This window comes from Colobus angolensis, unplaced genomic scaffold (assembly GCF_000951035.1).
Source record: "Colobus angolensis palliatus isolate OR3802 unplaced genomic scaffold, Cang.pa_1.0 Scaffold129, whole genome shotgun sequence".
Classification (NCBI taxonomy): domain Eukaryota; kingdom Metazoa; phylum Chordata; class Mammalia; order Primates; family Cercopithecidae; genus Colobus; species Colobus angolensis.
The window spans coordinates 371,041-397,752 of NW_012114141.1; the positions used below are offsets into that span (position 1 = coordinate 371,041).

General features: G+C 37.4%; 1 protein-coding gene across 4 annotated transcripts in view; it reads left to right on the plus strand.

Annotated features, from left to right (window-relative positions):
* The window catches only part of CPNE4 (copine IV), a 510,039-nt gene that overhangs the window by 125,859 nt on the left and 357,468 nt on the right, over window positions 1-26,712 (plus strand). For all 4 annotated transcript variants that reach the window (XM_011933669.1, XM_011933666.1, XM_011933667.1 and 1 more), the window contains one exon: window positions 5,924-6,104. In XM_011933669.1, coding sequence (XP_011789059.1) covers window positions 5,925-6,104 — 180 coding nt within the window. In that variant the 5' untranslated portion in view covers window position 5,924. The remainder of the gene's footprint in view (window positions 1-5,923; window positions 6,105-26,712) is intronic.

A 26,712-nucleotide genomic window follows, 5' to 3' on the forward strand; every position in this document is an offset into this window, starting at 1 on the left:
AGGCACAAGAACTCAGGAACTCCAGTATATTTTGTCAGGGCTTTCATTTGTGCAGGCACCGGGAGGTAAGCTGTGGACCCTGAGTATAATTGTGAAAAGCTGGGAATTTTGCCTTTAGTATCTCCATATTGCTTTCCTGTACCCTATCCCTCTAGAAATGAAGGTTTATGTTGGCTTCATCGCCAGACCAGAAATATTGCCAAGATGAGCACTGCTGGGGATGCAGTAAAGTATAAGAAGTAGTCCCTGATCGAAAGGAGTTTACACACACACACATATGCACCTTGGAGCGCCTCTTGAATCTGTTTGTATTATTAATAATTATTGGTTGCTAGATAATACTACCACAAATTTAGCAGCTTAAAACAGCCCATATTTATTATCTCACTGTTTCTGAAGGTCAGAAATACTGCTGCAGGTTATTCGGATTCACTGTCTCCAAGTCTCACAAGTCTGCAATCGAGGTGTCAGTCAGGGCTACTGTCACATCTGAAGTTCAACTGGAGAATGATCTACTTCCAAGTTCACATGGTTGTTGGCAGAATCCATTTCCTTTCAACGTGTTGGACGGAGAGTCTCAGTTTCTGGCTGGCTGTTGGATGAATGTTACCCTCAGTTCCTTGCCTCCCAACACGGCCACTTCATTAAAACCAACAAGGGAGAGAGTCCCTTATCAAGATGGTGTCATTATCTGAGGTATCATAAAGACAGAGGTGACATTCCATTGCTTTTGCCATATTTTATTGGTTAAAAGCAAGTCACAGGTCTCACCCACACTCAAAGTGAGGGTGTTATACAGGACATGAATACCAGGAGGTGACCATCTTAGCCTCTGTCTGCCACACCACTCCTAATTTTTAATTCCAGCTGTACTGCTCTAGTTCTCTTCCAAGCAGAAAACAGAATCATCTCTATTGATTCAAGAGATTTTAATGAAAAGAAAATTTACAGTTATGTGGTCAAAGCTGAAGGAATTTATAAGGAGGTTCCTAGAGACCAGCCACTGTGGTAAAATAGACCTGATGATATTCTGCCTACATGCCCTTTATCCAGTAAGTGCATCCCTCCCTCAAGGACTGCCAAGTGTTAACTGATAATGGCTCATGGCTGCCTCTTTTCTGGGGAATGCCTGATTGCTTTCAGTCAAGGTGGGGAAGCAGCAAATCTAAGAGTTTATGTCCCCTCATCCCTAGCATGACTTTCTCACATGGAGTTAAAATAGGCTGAACCTCTTTCCTTAAGGGTACAATTCATGTCCCAGATCCCCCATGGAATCAGATTAAAGCTGGACTCCAGCTGAGACCACCTCTTTGCTTCCTGCCCTTTTCTTCTCTCCTCTGAGAGAAGGAAATCAACTGCATCTGAATCCCTGTTTCAGGCTTTGCTTCTAGGATGCCCACCTTAAGACTGGCAGAAAAACATTACAACTCATAAGCCTGAAGGAGTAAGGCGAGGAAACTGTTGTTACTAAGGCCAGTGATATCTGGAGGCTTGCAGATAGAGCTATGGTCATTTGCTTGGCTACTGCTAACGATCAGGGTAGGAGTTGGGAAGAAATACGCTATTCTGTCTCTCCCCTTTCCCCAAAACTGCATCCTTTTAGTGAAACCCAACATAACACTTGCCAACAATGTGCTGGCAGTCAATGGAGGTAAGCCTTTTAGGGCCCTGAGCAGAGGGGAGAAAGTAGAATCAATGGGAAAAGGAGGAATAGAAAGTGACCAACAAAATAGCCTCATATGATTACAAATGTTTTTTCTCTCCTGCAGTCCAACCATCATATTAGTACTAGAGTGATATTTATAAAATATTTATTTGATCATGCCCATTTCCCGGCTTCAAATCCTCTGTTTCTCATTGCTTAAAGAAGTGATCCATAAAATTTCTGAATCGTGTATTCCATTGATTAAAAAAACTCTAAACATGTGCCTCTAGTTTATATATTTATTCTTTTATAAACTACTTAAATTTACTATCATTAACTAATAATTCAGAGCAAGAACTACATACACTTGATATAGAATATCCTATGGTGATTGCATGTATCAGTCCATATTTCAAGAAGTCTTGATAAGTTTTAATTATCTTGGGCAATTATTAACACATGTGATAAGATTGCCACCATTTTAAGCAAGCATGATGGCCAATGGGAACCTCAGACTAGGAGAAAAATGTGCCGCCTGTGCTATTTCATGGTGTGTGGTTGCCGACATTATTTTTTTTTACATTCAATAAGATTTCTTTGCAGTAATCCATTGGAGATGTAGGGATAGTTAAAACTAAATATTATCATCTAAAATTCACTTAACCAGACCCATGTGAACCAAAAGTGTTGTAACAACCTGGAAATGAATAAATGAGGGAGGATGAGACAATTGACCCCTCTGCATTGTGGGAATCCTGCCATTCCCATCAGATGCCTTGTGAATTGCATATAACATGTGACTATCTTTTACATGGAGCAAGAGAGGGCTTTTATGGAGTGTAGGATTCCCATAGAGCCAGCTGATGCTTTGGAAAGAACACTGATTGAAGAATAAAGTGTCTGTCTCAGGAAGTTGATAAAGCAGCTTCACAATATTAGAAGAGCTGTCACCATTATTTTGCTCTCTGACTTGTGAACCTCTGAGAGTTATTGACTTGTGTGTGTGAATCCTCAGATAAACAGATTTGAAAGATGACTGTGTGCTCTTGGAGGGTAGTATGGTCAGACTGTGCAGGTTTCAAATACAGAAGACGTTTAAATGGACTTATAGAAGTTTGGTCTTAAGAGTGAGACATCTAAGAGGTTTTCAGTTGGTAGTGAAAGCATGAATTATTTTATCTGGAGATAAGTCAGAACACAATAACAATAGCTACCACTTTCAGAACATCCACAATATACCTGGTATTGTGGTAATCACATTACATATATTATTTAATCTGCTCTTTACAGCAACTCTTCAAGATAGGTATTACTGTCTGAGATGTTAAATACCCTGCCCAAGGATACATGGTCAGTGAATGGAGGAGTCAGGATTTGAATCTGGAATTCTCTGTCTCCTTGGCGGAGCCTTTTGCATTATACCTCACAATCGAGACTGATATTAGAGACGTCCCATATTCCATCGTAGCTTGCATATTATTTTGCATACAGTATGTATGTAAAAATACAATATGTTTTTCCTAACACATATTAAAACTGTCAATTTGGAAGAGATGGACATGGCATTAGCCTATAAGGATAGGGAAAGTTAGAAGGACAATGATGGCTCTTGGAGATAGAAGAGGTCAGTGAAGGCTGCAGAAGAGGAGTGTAGATTCCAAGGAGCTAGTTAATGCATTGGGAAAAGCAGAATTCAGGAAGATATTTATTGAAGAATAAGCTGTTCTTATCAAACAGTTGATAAAGAGAGTTTGTAACACACTTACAAACCTGTCTGAACACAAAGCCATCTTCCCACCAGCTGATTCTTTCCCTCCCTTGACTTTGTTGTAAATTTCATTTTCTGTACACTCTGTCACCTGTGTTCCTGTAGTGATTGATCTGCTCACAACTTGTAAAAATAGAGGGAAATATATCTCACAATGCTGAGAGGCATACTCTTCTTTATCAAATTAACTGTATGTGTATTCAAGATGGCTTTTAACTAATGACATTTCTTGTCCATTTCAGTAATTTATTGGATCCAAAACAAAATCTGTGTATTTATTTCTTTGAAAACATAATTTGTCGACCGTCCTTTCACTGCCATGGAATGATTTGCCTTATTGTTCTTTAATGTTCCCTTATTTTTGAAACACGTTTTAAATGTGAAATTAATGTCCTTCACAAAATGTCTTTTGAAAGCACTGTTATAGTTGTATAAAGATGATGTAAAAATGTTGAAGGTGGTCTACATATAATTTATTTTCATTAGTATAGTTAAGTTTTGAAAAGAATTAAACATTCGAATTTTGTTACAAAAAAAATAGAGGGAAAGTGGGTTTTGAAGCTATAGACTTATAATTTGTGCATTTTCTGTATTCGAATATAATTTATTTACAAATAGAAGGGATGTATGACTCTGTACGGAGGTTGAAATAAATCAAGGATATTATTTGTTGTATCCACTGTTCCTTGGTATATTTGAACAGTTCTCCAGCTAAAGGTTTTACCTGTGGTAAAAATAGCTTTGGGCTGGCAGATAGAAAACTGGTACTCCAGTCCCAGTTCTGCCATTAGAATAATTGCATAATATGGGCAAGCTGCCAATCCTCTCTGAGCTTGAATTTTTTCATCTGTAAAAAACAAATGTCCCAAAGTCCCTATTAATGTTCGCTTTGATAGAAAATAGAGCAGTTCTCATCCTAAAACTAATTTCCCAACATATTTTAAAACCAGAATTGCAACTCTCCAAAACTACAAATTTCCGTTACCTGGTATTTTAGAACTGAGGTTGGTAAACATTTTCTGAAGAGGGCCACATAATAAATATTTTAGGCTTTGTGGTACTTGCAATCTCTATTGCAACTACTCAATTCTGCCATTGTAGTGAAAGCAACCGCAGATAAATACATCAATATATAAATGAAGAAGCATGCCTGTGTTCCAATAAAATGCTGTTGGTGTGCATGAGTGTGTGTGTGTGTGTGTGTGTGTGTGTGTGAAATACATAAATACATAAATGAATAAGCATGCCTGTGTTCCAATAAAATGCTGTTGGTGTGCATGAGTGTGTGTGTGTGTGTGTGTGTGTGTGTGTGTGAAATACATAAATACATAAATGAATAAGCATGCCTGTGTTCCAATAAAATGCTGTTGGTGTGATTGTGTGTGTGTGTGTGTGTGTGTGTAATGTGTAATGTTGAAGCATAGCCATCATCCTGTAAAAGAGGTGGCATGCTGTACTCAGTTGAACCTGGTGCAGTGCTGGTACCAAGGGGAAGCTCACTAAATATTTGTGGAAGAAGGGAAGGAGAGAGAGGGAAATTATTCCCATTTTATAGACGAAGAAATTCCACTGCAGAGCCCCAGTACCATGTGAGGTTGAGGAAGCCATTGTCATTTTCCCTAATGAATCTACAAAGATGCAGAATTCCATAAGCAAGGTATTGAATTTTGCTCCTAAGAGAATCTTACAGGTCCAATCCTCTTCAGAGATGGAGAGCACCAGTGGCCTCTGGTGGATCACTGGGACTCTGGGATGCAAAGTGTTGTTATAAAGGATATCACATGGAGATGGGCAGGGGTGGGAGGCCCACAGTGCTTAAATGTGGCTGCTGTTTCCACAAGTTCAGAATAGGAAGCTTTGTGTTTTTCCTCCCTATCACTTTCCCCCTTTTCATTCTGAGTTCTGATATGGCAGGTGGGAGTGGGAAAGGGAAAGGTGAGAATAGGCTCATGCATATGGGGACAGGGACTCAGATGCTAGGCCTCTGTCTTGGAGCTGGCTTGCTGATGGCATTTTGAGAAGATGGGCAAAGTTTTAGGGGTGGGAAATTTGGCTGTTTCTTCAGAAAGAACAATATACTTCTCCATGCCATCACATAGGAGTTGAGTTGGATTTTTAGTCTTGAACACTTGAGATGTGATTAAATTGATGAACCAACAATCATCTGTGCAATTTCATACAAGTCATACACTTATTGAAGAGCTGGGTTACAGTTTGCAGCCTATTGAACTAATTCATTAATTTTATTTCACAGGCTAAAAATTTTACTATGCAAATGTATGCAAATCATACAAGAAAATAGTGTTCTTAACCAAGTGCACCAGCACCTGTTTTTTGTTTGTTTTGATTTGTTTCACTGGAACTGTGTCACTAGGTTGGAAAGTGCGATAAATACCTTCAATGTTTGAAACTGTCTAACCATTTTCTGAAGGGTGATTGGGAGGCTTTCTCCTTTGACAATATTGCAGTGATTGGCACTTATTTTTTCTTCTTTTACTTGCCTAAAACAGAATGAAGAAGATGAGCAACATTTATGAGTCTGCTGCCAACACACTGGGAATCTTTAACAGCCCCTGCCTGACCAAAGTTGAGCTGCGTGTGGCGTGCAAAGGCATTTCTGACAGAGATGCCCTTTCCAAACCAGACCCCTGTGTCATCCTCAAGATGCAGTCTCACGGGCAGTGGTTTGAGGTAGGCATGTCCAGTGAAATGGATAGAAGCATGGCTGGATGATTGGCTCAAAAATGTTTTGATATTTTATATCTTCAGGTGGTTTATTTTGATGAAGTAAAAAATTTGATAAGTGAATAAGATCACATTTCTATCATGATGTTTTGATGTTGCTGTTTTGATATTGTGGATATTTTGACATTTACCCTTAATTCATGAGCCTAAGACTTTTTAGGTGTTTTTGTTAATTACCAAGAAATACTCACAATATACTCTTCATCCTATGCCCACTCGTTGGCAACATGTAAGTAGCAAGAGGACCAGGAACAGACATGAACCCAGGCCCCAGACTGGGCTGGGGTGAGAAAGTTCCAAAAACTAGTTCCAGAGACAAAGTCTTATGGCCAAGGCAGAGTTCAGATTAGATTTAATTAGGATTTTGGGAAGGGTAGCTTTGAGGAAACAGGTTTTAGGGGGTTGAGAGAGAAGTGACTACTCAGATGGAATGAGCTCAGTAGATGAGAGTCCTATCTATAGGTCCTGAATTGAGAGAGGGAACCAAGAGGACAGGTTTGAGCAAGTCAGTACCATGAAATCTGTCTGCAGTAGAGGGGCAAACTCCAGTTTTGGGAGCTACGTGGAGCTATTTACTATCCAGGGTAGCTGACCAGAACTGAGGAGTAGGGACCAAGACTGAAGTCCAGTTCTGTGACCAAGCCCAAAACAGGGTGACTGTTGGATGGAGCTGACACAGGACAAGTCATAGGTCTGTAGAGAAACATACATTCTAGGAAGTATTGCGGACCCGAGAGAGCCTCATGGGAACCCAACAATGATAATTAAACTCAGTCCTCGGGACTGAAGAAGTGACTCATTCTAAGCCCCATGGGTTTATGTGGCTAAGTGGGATGGTTACCTCAGTCTGAGTTGGTTGAGGTCTGGAGAAAGATGAATCCTGCATGTGGAAATCATGAGCAGATTCAGAAGTAAGGAGATGGGGATGGCAGAAATAGGAGGAAAGAGCTGGGGGCCTATGAGCTCATAAGCCCAGCATGCAGTTTTAACTAGCTTTGAAAGGTAGCAAAACCACATTCAGACATCCCCCAAAACTCATGTGTAAAATATCCACTCAGAATGTTTCCTAACACACACAGTTTGCTGTGCTTGGGCAAGGCAGCTGCTCCCTTGGCAGTGGTGTGAATGGAATGGCATTTCTGTGAGTCATTCTTCAAAGAGCGATGGGCCCCCAAGTTGTTAAGAGATGACTTGGGGTTTTAAAAAAAGTTTATTCTGGGAAGGATTTATTCATTTTTGTGCCTGCTAGACTCTAACTGATCACGGACCCGGTGGAGAGAAGCTCTAGGAAAAACAGTGGGGTTCTTTGTATCAACTGTGCTACACTTGGCCAGATGTTTCTGTGACTGATGGTGGTACCTGGGGAAGAACAAGGGGACACATCATGAAATATTTATTTTTTGGAGCAAGAACTTAAAACAATATGACCTAAACCTTATTGGGTACTTTTTAAGTGCCAGGCACTAGTCTGAGTGCTTTACATGAAATTACCAATTTAGTCCTTTCAAAAATTCTACAAGATATTATCCCCATTTCACGGGCAAGGAAATGGAAAGATAAAAAGATTAAGGATTTTCCCAAGAGCAGTCAGCCTGTAAGTGGGAAAGCTAATATTTAAACCCATACATTGGAGCTCCAGAACCTGAGATCTTTATCACTATTTTATAATTATGCTGGACACTGGTATCGGTCTTTGGTGGTTTGTGTGGCAATATTTCAGGTTGAATTCTGCAGCTAGGTTTTGTTTATTTAAAATTCAAAACAAATTGAATGAGAACTGATTTTAAGGTTTTTTTCCTTTTTTTTGCATCTAGGTACCTGGTCTAAGTAAGCCTTGTGTTTAAAGATCTAGCTGATGTAAATGGAGAAATAGGGAGAAGAGGATGTAGCAGAGGAAGCAGTTCTTATTCTAAGAAAATAAAGAACTCAGAATAAGGGATTTGAAGCCATGTTGATCAAAGCACAAATAGACCTGTTTTGGATCCATTGGACCAAATTCTTTAAGCCTTTAATACTACTCTCACCTGTTCATAAACAGCCAGAAGGTGCCACCCTAAGAGACAGTCTTCCACTCTGTAGTAGAAACAAGGTTCAAAAGACCCGAGAGGCAGCATGTTTAATTGTATGGAGATATGTAATATCAGCCACTTTTTTGAAAGAAAGGCTTGATAGCCGTTAGTGAGCGGCTGAAATTTAGGTGAGGCGTCAACATACATAGAAAATGAATGCAGATAGGCAGATTGGGGAATCTTAATTTAACTTCAGGCCTATCGAAGGCTTAGAATGTAAATATAAAACAGTATTCATGGGTGTCTTAATGCGTAGTATCTTTTCTTTCCCCTTCTAAATATTCTCATTGACTTTGTTAGTAAGTCTCATTATTTTTTATTTAACAAAACTAAATGGAATGCCTACATTACAAAAAAAGTAACTTCTTGGAAATTACAGGCAAGAAATCCATCTACTTATAACCCCTTAACATAATTCAACTATTATTTGTATATATTTATTTTAGCCTTCTTCTTCTGGCATGCATCTTCTCATATGGTTATTATCATGCTTACAAAATTGTCTTTCCTAATTTTATTGCTTAGTAGTATGTGCTTTTCCTCACACTGCTATAATATTGATCATTGTAATTTCAAAGCTGCATAATATCCCATAAAATGGATTTAAATTTGTCAATTTTTTCACATTGAAATAGCTTCCAGATATACCCTATTTTAAGTAATCCACAATAAACATCCTTGTGCATAAGGATTTTCCCTTCTTTTTGGATGAGTTCCTACAATAGTTCTGTTAAGTGGAACTGGTGGGACAAATAATAGGAAGCTTTTCAGGCTTTTGATATATATTGTCAAATAATTTTTCCAAAGTGTCCTATTACAGTGTTACTATAGCACATAGCTACCACAAACTTTGCCACCTGTGCACAGTGATAGGAACCTTGTGTCACAGTGTAAATTGATTCATAGCTTCCTTTATCTAGAAAGTCTCACTCTATAACCAATAATATCAGCTTAATTTCTCGCTTGCTTAGTCATATGAGTTCATTTATATTATGGTACTTATAGAAGCAGTTTAACAAATTTTGCTCTCTTAACAATATACAGTAAGGATACAATAAAAATAAATAAAGTGCATACCAGGTGGCTAAGATAAATAATTAGATAATTAGTAACAAAGATGCTGAAAATACCGAAAACCTAAATAGGGGCTGTGAAGAAACCCAGGATTGAACAACAGGAACTCTGCTTAGGGCTGGAAAAGTCATGTGCTGGAATCAGCTTATATAGTCTCCTGAGAGCACACTGTTAAATATTCAGGAATTTTGCAAGTCAGGGAGTGTTTACACCACAAACATTGGCAAATGTTTCAGATCAAGGGTTCTGCCCTTTCCCCAACCCTCTAAGGGAGCCAGCACTCCTCTGGGTGAGAGGGACAAAAGGAGAAGATGTCAGTCCCAAAACCAAACAGCTGGGCCATCTAGCAGAAGCTGGATCATAGTTGGAGGACCCTTCAAGGCAGCATTTCCAGCCCTGCCTGCAACTCCTCTGTTTTTCCTACTCATACCAGATGGGTCCTCCAGTCTGCCTCAGCCTCCCAAAGTGCTGAAATTACAGGTGTGAGCCACCATGCCTGACCGGAAATATTTTTATTAGGTGAAAACTTACAGTAAATCTTTAATAATGGCCAAGATTTTTATTGACAGAAAGGAGGGAATAAAAAAACTTATGACTTTGAAATACATTGCAAACTGAGAGTTTCATTTCATACCCTTTCATTTCCCTAATTTAGGATCATATCCTTTAAAAAAAATCCCTCTTCATCAACTCCTGGCTATGTAATGATAGCAGTATATGGTGACAGTTAAGTGTAATGATAATTTAGAATGCTTTTCATCTTCCATTGAGGAGTGGAAATAATATCTTCCTGCTTTCTGGTGAGTCCTGATGTGCTAAAGACTTATATTCAGTTCACTGGAGCATGTGCTCTATTCCTGGGCATGCCTGGGTAGAACCAAGCTCGTGAGTGTGTGGCCCTTGGCAGTGACCCTATGATTGGCAGAGTACTTGTTCTCATTGGGAACACCCAAATTATACTCCAAAGTTCTAGGAGGTTACTTCAATCAATATTAATTCAATTTTTTCATTGAATTTTAATACACAATTATTGAGATCTTTCTTGGAAGCTCTGAGTCATTCGGAAAACTACCTACCTTTGGATCAATTCCATATGGAAACATGTTATGAGGAACCATGGGATTTGGTGAGTTGTTGGTAATTATTGTTAGTGACGATTAGTGTGGTTATATGTAACACATCAATTATCAGTGGACTCTACTACAAGATTATTGTTTGTAGCAATAATATATCCATATAGTATTTTATATTCACAATATCCATCTACTTATGTTATTTCCTGCTGATAATAGCTCTGTGAAAAAGCAACACAGCTATTTAAATTAACCCCAGCATGTGTTGAGCACCATGGCTTGTGTCCTCAAAAACCTCAGTGTCCAGTAATCTCACACTATCCTAGAGACAGAGAGCTGGGGTCTCAGACAGTCATGTGACCTTGAGAAAGAGGACTCAACATGAGATCTTGACTTAAATCTTTTTCTTTCCCTGAATGTGTGGTAGGACGACCACTTCAAGGGTGCCTAGGTTACCTTTATGTGGAGGCGGACTAAAATAAGCCATGCCATAATGGTGGTTGCACTAATTTATATCCCCACCAACAATGTACAAGGGTTCCCTTTTCTCCACATCCTCGCCAGCATTTGTTATTGCCTGTCTTTGGATACAAGCCATTTTAAGTGGGATGAGATGATATCTCACTGTAGTTTTGCTTTGCATTTTTCTGATGATCAGTGATGTTGAGCACCTTTTCATATGCCTGTTTGCCATTTGTATGTCTTCTTCTGAGAACTATCTATTCATACCTTTTGCCCATTTTTGATGAGATCATTAGTTTTTTTTTTTCTTGTAGAGTTGTTTGAACTCCTTATAATTCTGGTGATTAATCCCGATCCCTCCACTATTTTTCATTTTCTCTTCGCCCTCTCCACTCCACTTCCCAGATGTAGGATTTGGTCACCATATGACCTAGCATCCCTGTTAGCAGCACAGAAGGGATAATGTGTGCCCATGTTGTTGAGCTTGCCCAGAGAAGTGGGCTTTGGAATTTTCTGGGCTAGAGGGCTTGTGGAAGAACTCTAAAAAACAGGTTCCTCTCATACTTGGGATAATAGTGGGCCAGCACCCTTTCATGTATTAAACCATGAGGATAAAACTCAAAATAGCAATTTTACCTGTACCTAAGATATTCAATTTTCCATTGCTCCAAAGCCTAGAACTTTTATGAAAATGGGACGAACAATATTAACATTTATGTGATGAATTAAAGTAGCCATCAATCTGTGTTGATGCCAGTTATGTATTAGTTATTTTACATATTTACATATTTTACATTCTATCCTCACAATTACTCTGCAATAAAAGCTTTACTAACTAGAAAAGATAGCTAAGGCTTGAGAATTAATGCATTGCCCAGGGTCATACAACTAGTAAACAGTAAAGCTGGAATCCGGTTGCTTCCAAAGTCCATGTTATTTCTGCTTTATCAAGGCTTGCAAACTTGAATCTGGTGGCCTTTCTGTTGCCTGCAGACATATTTTGTCTAGTCTTCACAGTGTTCCAACAAGCTTTGTAGTAGTTGCCAAAACTTAAAGATCATGAGATTTTTCATAAAACTCCAGATCTCTGGTTTTTTATGAAAAAAACAGAAAATCTGGCAGTGTGGGGTCTTTAATCCTATGGCAACAACGAGCTGGTGAAAATTACCATCTTCTCTCCTTAACAAAATATGAGGTTTGTGCTTGTGCCTCCTGCTAGTCAGCCTGCCTCACTCATTTGCCCTACAAAAGTGGCTCCTGGAGGCATTTGAGTTTAGACTATATTCCCACACTTCCTTGGCTAGGTCTCTGAACACTGTTAACCTCCCAGTTGTGGACATAGACCAGAGCTAGAAAATGAAAATTAATTCAATTAAAACTTTCTCTCTGGATATCACAGACAAGCTTCTTTCTCGAAAGATTTTCTGTTCACACTTTGTTGACTTGCAACGTTTGGATGGGTAACACCTAGCATGACAGATGATAAAAAACAACAGTTTTCTTCACTTGTTCACAAAGTTTCCACTGTGATTTTGCATCAGACTCCCATGTGGGAAAACTTCGATGTTGCTTTATACCTCCCCCTTAACACATCCTTAATAAGAATAATTTCTTAAAAAAAAAAAAGGAAAAGAAAGCTGATCTTGGTGATATTAGAAATCTTACCCTGAGCATTGAATATAATAGAAAACAAAATCAAATATTACAGCCAGAGAATATTTTCTCCTTGTTGCCTGAGGTTATGTCCCTGTGACCAGAGGCTGATGGTTCCATGATGTTCAATTTTTAAGTGATGCACTTAGATATAGGAAAATAAGATTACTGGATTGCATATGTGACTAATTGGATTCCTTATAATTAAAATCTCAACATTTTCAATGTCATAACGTCTGCAAACAGAATTACACAAGAAGGGAAATTCAGGTTACAGATGAGCAAAAAGTATTTGAGTTGAAATCTGTGTTGGCTCTTAATTAATTCTCTTGTATACCCTGAAGATAATTTCACCAGCCAGAGGAATAACATCCGGTTTCGTGCATAGAGGAAAACACCATGACATTAGCCTTACTCCCATCCTTAGCCTCAAGAACTGGCAAGCCACATTCTGGGCATTCAAATGGAACATTGGTCCCCAGCAGTTTTTATAGTGTACCTTGAGTCCCATGCTGGTCATTTGAAAGATGGAATTACAGATTGGAGGGTTTGAGAGGACACGTACAATTAGGAGTCTTCTGCCTCTAGATTGAATAACCTTCAACATTTCAAAGGACGTGTTTTTGATACTTTTCCTGGGTGCCTATTTGCATGTTTAACTAGACTCACGATTGATAATTATCTCCTTAAAAATCATATTTCCTTTGTAATTTCAATCTATTTTATCTCTTTATTAATGACAATGATGATTTATTTGTAATACCTTCAATATATTGAGAGTACCTAAACTATCAGGTACTCTCCTAAGCACTTTATATATATTGTCATATTTAATTATCAAAACAATCTTGCAACTTGGGCTCATCTGTATTTTATTTTATTTTTTCCATCCTCTTTTTTTTTTTCTTTAAGAGACAGAGTTTCTCTCTTGTTGCCCAGGTTGGAGTGCAGTGGTGCAATCATAGCTCAAATTCTTCACTTGTTCACAAAGTTTCCACTGTGATTTTGCATCAGACTCCCATTTGGGAAAACTTTGATGGGAAAACTGCAGCCTCAAATTCCCGGGATCAAAGAATCTTCCTACCTCAGCCTCCCAGCTAGCTAGGACTATAGGCACATGCCACCACACCTGGCTAATTTTATTTTTTGTAGAAATGGAATCTCGATATATTGCTTAGCTGGTCTCAAGCTCTTGGCCTTCAGCAATCCTCCTGCCTTGGCCTCCCAAAGTGCTGGGATTACAGGTGTGAGCCACTGTGCCCAGCCTTTTTTTTTTTTTCCTATCTTTATTGAGGTATAGTAGACAAAAAAAAATTGTCTATAGTTCAGAGGCACAGGGGTGTTAAGTAACTTGCTCCAGGTCACACAAGTGGTAAGTGAAGGAGCTATGACAAATTGAACTTAGACTGTCTGACTTCAAAACTGTGCTCCTGCTATCCTTCACTGTCCTCCTCTCAGAATAATGAGCACCAGAATGTTTGTTATGCACCATATGCTAAGTCATTACATGCATATTCATATAATCCTCATGACAGTATTATAAGATAGGGACTGTGATAACCCATTCTACAGGTGAGAAAACTGACATTCACATAGGAAATGTATATGTTCAAGGTCACGAGACTAGTGAGAAGTGGTATTAGGATTTGAACTCATATCTTTGTGTCTCCAGTACCCATGTTGTCTTCATGACATTGCACCTCTCTCATCCGGTTCTCCGTGGAGGCAGAATAACCCAACGAATTACCACTAGTCTATAAAATTGATATGTTTTTCTCTCCTTTGGTTCTAGGCATCCAAATTATTCCTTTCATCAATATCCTCATCTAAAACCATGTGTTTCATGTTGATCTGGAGTATGTGGTATTGATATTCCTGCCCGCTAGGAATCTGCCCTCTTTTGTATCCAGCATTTACTTCTATTAAGCCTGTCTTTAAACCAAATTCTTAATCATTCCCAAAATTAAACACTCGTTTTTCTGGCCATGGATTTTAGAGTGAGTATTCCTGAACATTTTGTAGAGAAAAACTATGTTTAATGTCTAAGATCATGAGGTAAATAAAGGTCATGGTGTTGGTAGGTCCCTGATCTCAGGATGGTAAAATAAGGTAAGGCATCCATGCCTCTTAAAATGTGGCACCAGGAGGTATCAAGTACAATGGAGGGTTTTATCAAGGGAGAAACAGTGGAGCAATAACATCAGGGACCTGCACTATTTACTTCTATTAATACCTTCTATAACTCCATTAAGAATGGTCATGTGGTTTGTGATCAATTAAAACTCAGATATTTTCTATGCAAACTGTGCCAAGACAAGATTTTGCTATTTGACACTTGTGCAATTATTCTTTTTTACTCTTTACATACATATTTTCCATATTAGTGTTCACCTTTGTGGTTTGTAAGGGACTTACATTGTTTGCACCTCAATTTCTCATCTTTTGTGTTACTTAAATCTCCCAGGTTTGTGCTATTAGTTTGGCTTCATTTAGTAGTATTGGTTTAAAGAATATCTGTTAAACGTAGGATTTGTGTTTGTTGTGATGATATGATAGTAATTGGAGTGAAACCCATACAGTATTTATAGTTTGTATCCTGCCCTTTTAATAATTTCATGATAAAGCATGTATGTGTATACATATGTATATTATCAAAAGCAGTCATAAACATCATTTTAAATGATTGTATAATATTTCACATAAAAAATCTACCACAGTTGGTTTAACCAGCTTTCCATTATTGGATATGAATTTTCAAAGCTTTGCTATTATGAATAATTACAGGATAAATTTCTTATATATACGTGGCATCTGGCCCCCATCACCCTGTATTTAGGATTTTTTTTTTTCCTAGAAGTAAAATTATCATGATAAAGAGTAGGAACGTTCTTAAAGTTTCTGACTGGAATTGACAGAATGCTGGACAACAGTGCGAGACTCTGTCTTAAAAAAAAAAAAAAAAAATTGCCAGAATGCTGTATTATAGGGTAGTAACAATACATGCTCCGCTGACATGTATGGAAATGCCCCACTCATTGCTTTAGCTTTTTTGATTCATTTAAAACTGAATTTTTAGTAGAAATTAAATATGTTTTGGGGAATATTTGAACTCTCCCTTATCCCCAAGTTATATGGTTTTAGCCTGACCTCCTAAAGGTTCCCAGTGGTGCATGGCATAGTAGTAGTTCAGAGCTCAGACTGTGGGGCTGGACTGTTTAAGCTTAAGTCCTGGACCAGCCATTATAAGCTGTGAGAATGGGCGAATTGCTCAAACCTTTCCATGCCTTGATTTCCTCATCTGCAAAATGGGTACCATAATGGTACCTACCTCATTAGAGTCACTGTGAGGATTAAATGAGTTAATACATGTAGAGTGCTTAGAAAAGTGTCTAGTACAGAGTGAGTGCTCACTATGTGTTATTATCGAACATATCATTGCTTATGTGTCATTCTTTGAGAAAAATGCTTTGTAAAAAAAAAAAAAAAAAAGATATGCTTTTTCAGGTCCAAACTTTTCTGAGAACTAAAGTAATAAAAGTGTCCCATGGCTAGAAGCAGAGCAGTGGAGATGAGTCTAGAGGTCACTGGAGAAGTGATTCTGGGATACTGAAACTGTGACTACTTCATTGATTCTTGCATCCCCATAACTTATCTCAGCCCTTGGCACAGTGGATGTTTGTAATTGAATGGTTAGATGGATTTCATTTACATGGTCCATTTCTCCATATTCCCCCTCCAAAGACACTTGGATTTTTGAGAACCATCCTTTTCTCATTTAGCAGAAAAAGAAGAACTCAACTTACTAGAACTCAGCTACACCCTTAGGCTAATCCCTTTCACATTAGGATTACTGGTGCCTGAAGCAAGAAGTTTGATCTAAAAGAGTTTTTGTTCATGTGTTTGTGTGTAAACTGTATATGCATTTGTAGTAACTATGTTGCATGGGGTTGTGAGAGGATGCTTGAGGGACATTTCCTGCCATTTGAGGATGAGGGAAATGGAGTAGTTCCTAACATGGTTCTATCAGCCTTAATTTTGTTTTCTTACATCTTTTTGGCTGTAAATTTCTTCATGCTCCTCTTTATTTCTCTCCACATAAGACAGGGAGAGTGCTGTAGCTATGGTCAGTGTTTGAGAGTTGTCTCTTCTCTCCTGCACTCCAGGTCTCTACTGGAGTTTATCCTCCTTCCTTGGGTCTCTCACTGAGATCATATAGAAAACAAAGTGAATTATTTGCTGAAAATCCACCTGGTTTTTGCTTCTGTCTCCTTCAAAGGCAACAGAACATAGACAGGGTAGCAGATTTTCCTTGCTGGCTATTGGGGATTAGATAAGTTTTTTAGCCATTGAAATTCCTGGAATGAGAATTGAAGTTCTTCATTGTTTATTTGAACCTTGGGACACAAACAGTTCTCAACTTCTCCATTCTGATTCACCAAATGTTAGTCTGAATTTCAAGGTTTCCAAATTGTGTTCTGGGGTAGCCTAATTACTTCAGAGGTACTGAGATTATTTGTTTGAAATATAAATACAATTTCTTCCTTTTTATCAACTTTAGTGAGATAATTTACATATAAAATACATCAAAATGCATTCATTTTAGATGTTCAGCTTGATAAGGTTTTTCTTTCCAAATGGATTAACTTGTAGTTTAATTTGTTAGTATAAATTTTCATATTCAGTTTATGAAAAACAAAACAAATTAAATTAGCTCAGGATCAAAATGAAAAATTGATGTAAAATTATTTTGTAGAATGGTTATTTTTGAGAAATTACTTTTAATTGACACACTTACTGTATATACTGATGGGAGATAATTTCATGTTTTATATAATTATCCAGTCAGACTAGTATATGCATTATCTCATGCATTTATCATTTATTTTGTGGTTAGAATTTTCAAAAGCCTCTCCTCTCATTATTTTGTAAAATACAGCATTTTACTATTTTTTTTTAATGGTAATGATTTGGATGACTTTATTAAACTCATCCTGCACCCTAAAAAAACAGATAAATGGACAAATCACAGGCTGATAGCAGGTAAGCACTTGAGTAAAAATTGAAAATGAAGCCCATTATTGCTACTACAGCATTTTACTATTAACCATCTTCACTCTACTGTGCATTAAAACACCAGAAGGTATACTTTCTAATTGTAACTTTGTACCCATTGACCAACATCTCCTCATCCACCCCTCTCTCCACTCCTTCTCAGCCTCTGCTATCCACTCTTCTACTCTCTGCTTCTATGATATCAACTTTCTTAAAAAAAAGATTCTACATATAAGTAAGATTAGGCAGTGTCTTTCTGTGCCTGGCTGATTTCACTTAATATGATGTTCTCCAGCTTCATCCATGTTGGTGCAAATAACAAGATTTCCTCCCTTTTTATGACTAGACAGTATTCTGTTGTGCAAATATATCACACTATCTTATCCATTCATTCATTGTTGGACATTTAGGTTGATTGAATATCTTGGCTATTGTAAATAATACTGCAATAAACATGGGAGTGCAGATGTCTCTTCAACATACTGATTTTATTTTCTTTGGATATATGCCTGGTAGTGGGATTGCTGGATAATATAACAGTTCTATTTTTAATTTTTGAGAAACTTCCATACTATTTTTCATAGTGGCTGTACTAGTTTACAGTCCCACCAATAGTGTGTAAATGCTCCCTTTTCTTTACATCCTTGCCAACACTTATTTTATTTTCTTTTGTCTTCTCGATAATAGCCATTTTAATTGGGTGAGGTATCTCATTGTGGTTTTCATTTACATTTTCCTGATAATTAGTAATATTGAACATTTAAAAAATTTACTGGTTGATCATATGTATGTCTTTTGAGAAATGTCTTTTTAAGTCTTTGTTCATTTTTAAATCAGGTAATTTGGTATTTTTTGATGTTAAGTTTTTTATATATTCTGAGTGAATATTAGCCCTTTGTTAGGTGTCTAGTTTGCAAATATTTTCCCCCATTCTGTAAACTGTCTCTTTACTCTGTTAATAGTTTCCTTTGCTGTGCAAAAGCTTTTTAGTTTGGTGTAATCCCAGGAGTATATTTTTGCTTGTGCTTTTGAGGTCAATCTTCTGGACTGGTTTGAGGAGAATTGGTATTAATTTTTCTTAAATGTTTGGTGTATTCAGCAGTAAAGCCATCAGGTCCTGAGCTTTTCTTTGATAAATCTATTTTTATTACTGACTCAATTTCTTCACTGGTTATTGGTCCATTCAGATTTTCTATTTCTTCATAATTTAATCTAGGTAGGTTGTGTCCAGGGATTTATCTATTTCTTCTGTGTTATCAAATCTGTTGTACAGTTGTTAATAATAGTTTAAACTATCTAAAGGTTTTGTCAGTTTTATCTTTTTAAAAAAGCAACTTCATTTCACTGATCTTTTGAATCTTTTTTTGTAGTCTCCATATTGTTTACTTCTACTCTGAGCTTTATTATTTCCTTTCTTCTATCAATTTTGGGTTGAGTTTGTTCTTGTTCCTCTAAGTTTCTTGAGGTGCACCGTTAGGTTGTTTATTGGAAATCTTTCTTCTTTTTTATGTGTTCATTACCATAAATGACCCTTTGAGAACTGATTTTGCTGTGTTCCACAGGTTTTGGTATGATGTATTTCCATTTTTTAATGTATCCCAATAAAAATTTTAATTTCCCTTTTAATTTTTTCATTGACCCATTTGTTGTTTAGGAGCATGTTGTTTAATTTCCATGTATTTGTACAGTTTCTGAAGCTTTTCTTGTTGGTTTCGAGTTGTATAACATTGTGGTCAGAAAGGATAATTGGTGTGATCTTTATATGCTTAAGACTTGTTTTATGGCCTAACATGTGATATATCCCGGAGAACATTCCATGTGAATTTGAGAATAAAGTGTATTCTTCAGCTATTGGATGAAATGTTCTGCAAATGTCTGTTAGGTTCATTTGGCCTATTGTGCAGTTTAAGTCTGATGTTTATCTGTCAAATTGTCTCCATGACCTGTACATTATTGAGAGTTGGGTGTTGAAGTCTCCTACCATTACTGTATTGCTGACTACCTCTCCCTTTAGGTCTAATAATATTTACTTTATATATCTGGGTACTCTCGCATTGAGTGCCTATATTTTTACAATTGCTATATTCTTTGTTGAATTGATTTTTTAATTATTTTATAATGCTCTTTTTTGTCTCTTTATAGTTTTCTACTTAAAGTCTACTTTATCTGATATAAGTATGGCTGCGTACTTTTTGTTTCTGTCTGCATGGAACATCTTTTTTCATCCCTTCATTTTTAGTCTATGTTTGCATTTAAAAATGAGGTGAGTCTCTTATAGGCAGCATGTAGTTGGGTCTTGTTTGTTGTCTTTTAACCTATTCAGCCACTCTACACATTTTAAGTGGAGAGTTTAGTTCAGTTATATTCAAGGTTGTTAATAATAGATAAGGAGTTACTTCTACTATTTTTAATTGTTTTCTGATTGTTTTTAAAATTCTTTCTTCCTTTCTTTCTCTATTGTTGTTTGCATCTGGTTTGCTGGTTTTCTACAGTGCTAACATTTGTTTCCATTCTCTTTCTCATTTGTGCATCTGCTGTAATTTCTTTCTTTGTAGTTACCATGGCGCTAATACAAAGAGTCTTGTAGTTATAATACACTATTATAAGCTGATCACAACTTAAGTTTGGTTGCTTAAAGATGCTCTAGAATTTTTCTCTGTCCTCCATTTATATTTTCATTGCCTTAATTTACCTTTAAAAAATCCATTATGTGTTCCTTAGTCACTAAATGTAGCTGTTGTTGTTTTTGACTGTTTTTACTTTAAACCTTTATAGTAGAGGATTAAGAGATTTATATAGCACCATTATATCACTGGGGTATTCTGAGTTTAATTTATAAATTGACCTCTACTGGTGAGTTTTATACTTGCATGTGTTTTCATGATAGTACATATTGTTCTTTTATTTCTAGTTGTAGCACACCCTTAAGCATTTCTTGTAAGGCTGGTCTACTGGTGATGAATTCCCTCAACATTTGCTTGTCTGGAAAAGTCTGTATTTCCCCTTCCTTTCTGAAGAATAGCATTTTTGGGTCTGGTTTCAAGGTGGCACTGAGCTGTAGCAGCTTAGATCATGGGTAGTTAAGGTGGCTTCCACCTCGGTGGCAATACAACTATGCAAATATTGGCTACTCTGCAAACTGAATTTGGGATCTGTGAGGATTCAGAGTTTCTCCTATAGCAAGGATATTTATAGGGGTAATGGAGACTGTTGGGGATCTACAGCTTACCTTTTTTCCTGTAAGATGAAGTCCCCTGAACTCTGAGCCAATCTTGGCAGGAGAGACAGTGTGACAGAGGTGAGACTCTTTGCCTCCCTCTCTATGGTTCTATCCTGGGCTTTCATACTCCACAGAGACTTTTGCCATTCCTATGGTGCCCTTCAGTGTACTTCTTCAGTTATTCTAGATGACAAGTAGTTGTTTATTGGTTGTTTTTGTCTCTTTTTGTGGAGGTGAGATGAGCACCAGGTAATTCTAGTCAGCCAACAGTCTTGCTTAAAACATGGAACCAAATGCCCATTGATGATAGACTGGATAAAGAAAATATGGTACATATACATTATGAAATACGATTCAGTCATAAAAATAATAAGCTTATATCCTTTGTAGAAGCATGGATAAAGCTGGAGGCTATTTTCCTTAGCAAACTAATACTAGAACAGAAAACCAAATATCACCTGTTCTCACTTATAAGTGGGAGCTAAATATTGAGAACACATGTACACATAGCAGGGAACAACATGCACTTAGGGCTATTGGAGGGTGAAAGGCAAGAGGAGGGAGAGGATCAGGAAAAATAACTAATGGGTACTAGGCTTAATGCCTGGGTGATGAAATAATCTGCACAACAAATCCCTATGACACAAGTTTACCTATGTAACAAACATGCATATGTACCCCTGAACTCAAAAGTTAAAAAAAAAAACTCATAGCTTGATGAGTTTTGATTAATGTATACACCTGTGCAACCACTATCCCAATTACAGAATATTTTCTAAAATATATTTTAATATTTAAACTATGTAACAGAAAACAACCCACATCCCTAAATTTTATTTTTCTCCAGCTTTATTCAGGTGTAATTGTTATAAAAAACTTCATAAAATTAATGTATACAATTTGGCAAGTTTAGACATATGTGGGTACTCATACTGGTATCACCACAATCCAGATAAGTGTGTATGTATGTGTGTGTGTGTGTATATATATATATATATACACATACACACACACACACACACATATGTATATATACATCATCTTCAAAAGTTTCCGTGTGTCTCTTTGGATTTTTGTTTGTTTGTTTTTCTGCTAAGAACCCTTAACATGAGATCTGCCCTCTTAATAAATATTTAAGTACACAATACCTTATTGTTAACTATAGGCATTTTGTGGTACAGCACATCTCTGGGAATTACTGTAAATTTGCAATTATTAAACAACAACTTCCTGTATGCCGCCTCCTCATCCCTGGGTAACCATCATTCTTTTGTCAACTTCTGTATTTTTGATTACTTTAGATGCCTCTTATAAGAGGAATCATGCAGTGTTTGTCCTGTGACTGGCTTATTTCACTTAGCACCATATCTTTCTGTTCCATAATGTCTTCCAGATTGCACATAATAGATGTTTCTTATTTTTTAACACTAGGTAATCTTTCATTGCATGTTTATACAACACTTTCTTTGCTTATTCATTTGTTAATAAATATTTGGATTGTTTCCGTATTTTTGCTAGTGTGAATAATGTTGCAATGAACATGGGAGTACAGATATTTCTTCAAGAGCCTGATTTCAGTTCTTTTGAATATATACCCCAAAAGTGGGATTGATTAATAAGAGGTAGTTTTCTTCTTAATTTTTTGAGGAACTGCCATACTGTTTTCCATAATGGATGCAGCATTTTATATTCCCACCAACAGTGTATAAAGGTTCTAATTTCTTCACAATCTCACTAACCCTAGCTGTTTTTTTTTTTTTTAAATAATAATGCCTATGCTTACAGGAGTGAGGTGATACTTCGTTGTGATTTTAATTTTCATTTCCTTGCTGATGAGTGATGTTTAGCACCTTTTTACATACCTGTTGGCCATTTTTATGTCTTCTTTGGAGAAATGCCTATTTGGGTCCTTTGTCCATTTAAAAAATCAGGTTGTGTTTTTACTATCGTGTTTTATGAGCTTATTATATATTTTAGAAATTAATTCTTTTTAGATATATAATTTACAAATATTTTATCACATAGCATAGGTTCCCTTTTCAGTCTATTGACTGTTTTCTGTGTTGCGCATAAGCTTTTTGGTTTGACACTATGTCACTTGTCTATGTTTGCTTTTAGTGCCTGTGCTTTTAGTGTCATATTCAAAAACATTATTGCACAAATCAATTTTGAGAATTTTTTTCCTATATTTTCTTGTAGTAATTTTTCAGTTTCAGGTCTTATGTTTAAGTCTTTAATCCATTATTAGTTGATTTTCGTTATGATGTGAGATAAGAGCTCAATTTCATTCTTCTGCACATGGACATCTTGCTTTCCCAACACCATTTATTGAAGAGACTATCCTTCTCCATTGTGTGTTCTTGGCACCCTTATCAAAGATCAGCTAACTGTAAATGTTACAATACGTACACTTAAAGGCATAGATGCCTTTAAAGTGAAGATGCCACTAATTCTCAGAATGTGTTCCCATTGATTGACATTACAGTAAATGACAGAAATTTCAAGTGTTACTAAAATATCACTTTAAACTATTAAACATATTGGGGTACTGTGAAGGGGAAAATATGGTTTCACTGCTAAAAAATATTTGAAATTCGGAAAGAGTACCATAAGAAGAAAAATAAAGTCTTGGCTGGTTTATCTCAGAATCGATCTTAACTATTTGTAGTGTGATCCACTAGGCTTTCATTCAACCTGAAATTACTTTGCTGGATGACTTAGGAAGCTGTTGTAGCAGCCTGGCTTGATCTGAGGTCAGTTTGGAAATAAGGCAGAGATTCACCACAGGTTAACTGTGTGACCTTGGGAAAGCCACTTAACATCTCTGAGCCTTTCATACTACTGCATCTCTGAATGGTCGTCAAGATTAAATAATTGGCTAGCAGGATAAAGAAGGGGTTGATGCTATAAGCCCTGGAATCACACTGCTTGGCTTATCCATGTGATCTTTTGTAAATGTCTCAACTTCCCTATGCCTGCATTTGATCATTTGTAAAATGAAGGTAATAACAATAGAACCTATTCCATGGGTTTATTATAGGGATCTATGGAGATAATGCTTATGAATCACTTAATATAGTTGCTGGTGCATACTGAACGCTTAATAGATATTCAATACTTTTATATTTAAGGGAGATAATGCATGTAAAACTAGTATGAGTAGTAGATCACTTAGTTTTCAGTATATAAAAGATATTACCAGATAATACTTATGTTGAGGTATGTTTAATGCCAGAGATAAGTTTTTAGTCTGCTGGCCAACCCAAGTATTCTTGGATCCATCCTGTGTAAAATAAGGGAACTTTTAGTAAGAAAATTTAACCTTTCTCTAAGTGTCTGCCAAGTCTCTTACTAACCACTTTGATTGATCTGTTTCAACTTTCCTAGTGGGAAATTATCTAAGTCTCCTTATCCCCTCCACTCTCTGCATTTTGAAGAAGATGAATAGACTTGGAGCTACTTCATTCCAGTTGCCTATGTTCTCTAATCTATGGACTTGAAATCTCAGAAAAGCCATACTGATAACCTTCCCTTCCCATCTTTGCTTCTGTGCCAACATCATCCCCCACTGTTTGTCAGTTTTAGAAGAGAAGCGACAAGAAAATTCTTCCCTTCTGGAAACTCCAGATGTTCTTGGGGTCAGTGTATAGGCTAATTAAATATTTTATCTTGATTTAAGATCAGAAATGTTCAACTCCCTATCTTGGATAGTCTGTTTTAAAATATTTGGTATTTCAAGAGTTCCTTTTCATCTGAGAAGTTAGTCCTAGAGACTTCTTTTTTTTTTGGAACCCAAAGACTAGTTCCTGTTGAAAGATTATAGTTTTGAAACTGCATATCAATCAAAGGAAAAAAATTTTCTTACCTTTTCCCCTACTTTGGTCAATGTTAGTCTCTTCAAACTGACTTCTGAGAAACTAGGATTTGTAACTGGGGAACCTATTTTAGCCTACTTCAACGGAAGATTTGCTTAATCTAGTTTCTTCCAATTACTGCTGTTATATGACAATTACCCTGAAATGTAACAGGTTGAATTGAAGCAACCATTTTATTAAGCTCATGGATTCTGTGCTTCAGGACTTTGGGCAGAACACAGTTGGGATGACTTATTACTGTTCCACAATGTCTAGGACCTCAGCTGAGAAGACTAGACAGCTGGGGATAATTTATTGGCTGGAGTTTCAGATTGTGTGAAGGCATCTTCACCCAAGTGTTAGGCTAGGACTTCCAGTTGGAGCACCTACAAGTGAACTTACCTACATGGCAATCTCTTGGGGTAAGGGCATAGACCCTCCTTCTTAATAAGAAGAGTGTCAACTTTTTGCCACATAGTTAAACCATGGACTACGCCTGGAAACATTAGTTAACTAAGGAGCCCATATTATTGTCATAGGTTCTATAATTACTTTAAAGGATGTGGATACGAGGAACATAGGCATATTTACATTCCAATTCTTATTTAGGGAGTTTTCTTAGAACCTTGAAAGATGCAAATGTAGGGCTTGTAAAAGGAAGGACTTTCTACCCTGAATATTGAACTTAGGAAATGCATAGCCTGAAAAAGTACAACAGGAAGAAAATGCAAAGTGAAGTCTACCACCTCTGGACATAATAGAGAATCAGAAGAAGTAAAAACAGCTAGTATCTGCATAGCCCTTCTACATTTCTGTTTTCACTGATTCCTCACAGTACAGCCTACTGAGGTCAGCATTTTCATTGCCATTCTACAGATGACAGAACTGAGATTCAGAGACGTCATAATAACATTTCTGTATTAGTCCATTTTCATGCTGCTGATAAAAATATACCCGAGACTGGGCAATTTACAAAAGAAAGAGGTTCAATTAGACTTACAGTTCCAAGTGGCTCAGGAAGCCTCACAATCATGGCAGAAGGCAAGGAGGAGCAAGTCACGTCTTACATGGATGGTGGCGGGCAAAGAGAGAATAAGGAAGACATGAAAGCAGAAACCCCAGATAAAACCATCAGATCTCATGAGACTTATTCACTACCATGAGAACAGTATGGAGGAAACTGCCCCCATGATTGAATTATCTCCTACCAGGTCCCTCCCACAACATGTGGGAATTACGAGAGTAAAATTCAAGATGAGATTTGAGTGGGGACACAGAGCCAGACCATATCATTCCACCTCTGGCCCCTGCCAAATCTCATGTCCTCACATTTCAAAACCAATCATGCCTCCCCAACAGTCCCCCAAAGTCTTAACTCATTTCAGTATTAACTCAAAAGTCCAAAGTCCAAAATCTCACAGGAGACAAGGCAAGTCCCTTCTGCCTATGAGCCTGAAAATCAAAAGCAAGCTAGTTATTCCTAGATACAACAGGGGTACAGACATTGGGTAAATACAGCTGTTCCAAATGGGAGAAATTGGCCAAAACAAAGGGGCTACAGGGCTCATGTAAGTCCAGAATCCAGCAGGCAGTAACATCTTAAAGCTCCAAAATGATCTCCTTTGATTCCATGTCTCACATCCAGGTCATGCTGATGGAAGAGGTGGGTTCCCACGGTCTTGGGCAGCTCCACCCCTGTGGTTTTGTAGGGTACAGCCTCCCTCCCAGCTGCTTTCACAGGCTGGCATTGAATGTCTCTGGCTTTTCCAGGTGCATGGTGCACTGTCGGTAGATCTACCATTTTGGGATCTGGAGGACGGTGGCCCTCTTTTCACAGTTCCACTCAGTGGTGCCCCAGTAGGGACTCTGTGTGGGGGCTCTGACCCCAGATTTCTCTTCCACATTGTCCTTAGCAGAGGTTCCCAATGAGAGCCCCACCCCTGCTGCAAACTTCTGCCTAGGCATTCAGGTGTTTCCATACATCTTCTAAAATCAGGCGGAGGTTCCCAAACCTCATTTCTTGACTTCTGTGCACCTGCAGGCTCAACACCATGTGGAAGCTGCCAAGGCTTGGGGCTTGCACCACAGACTGTCTAT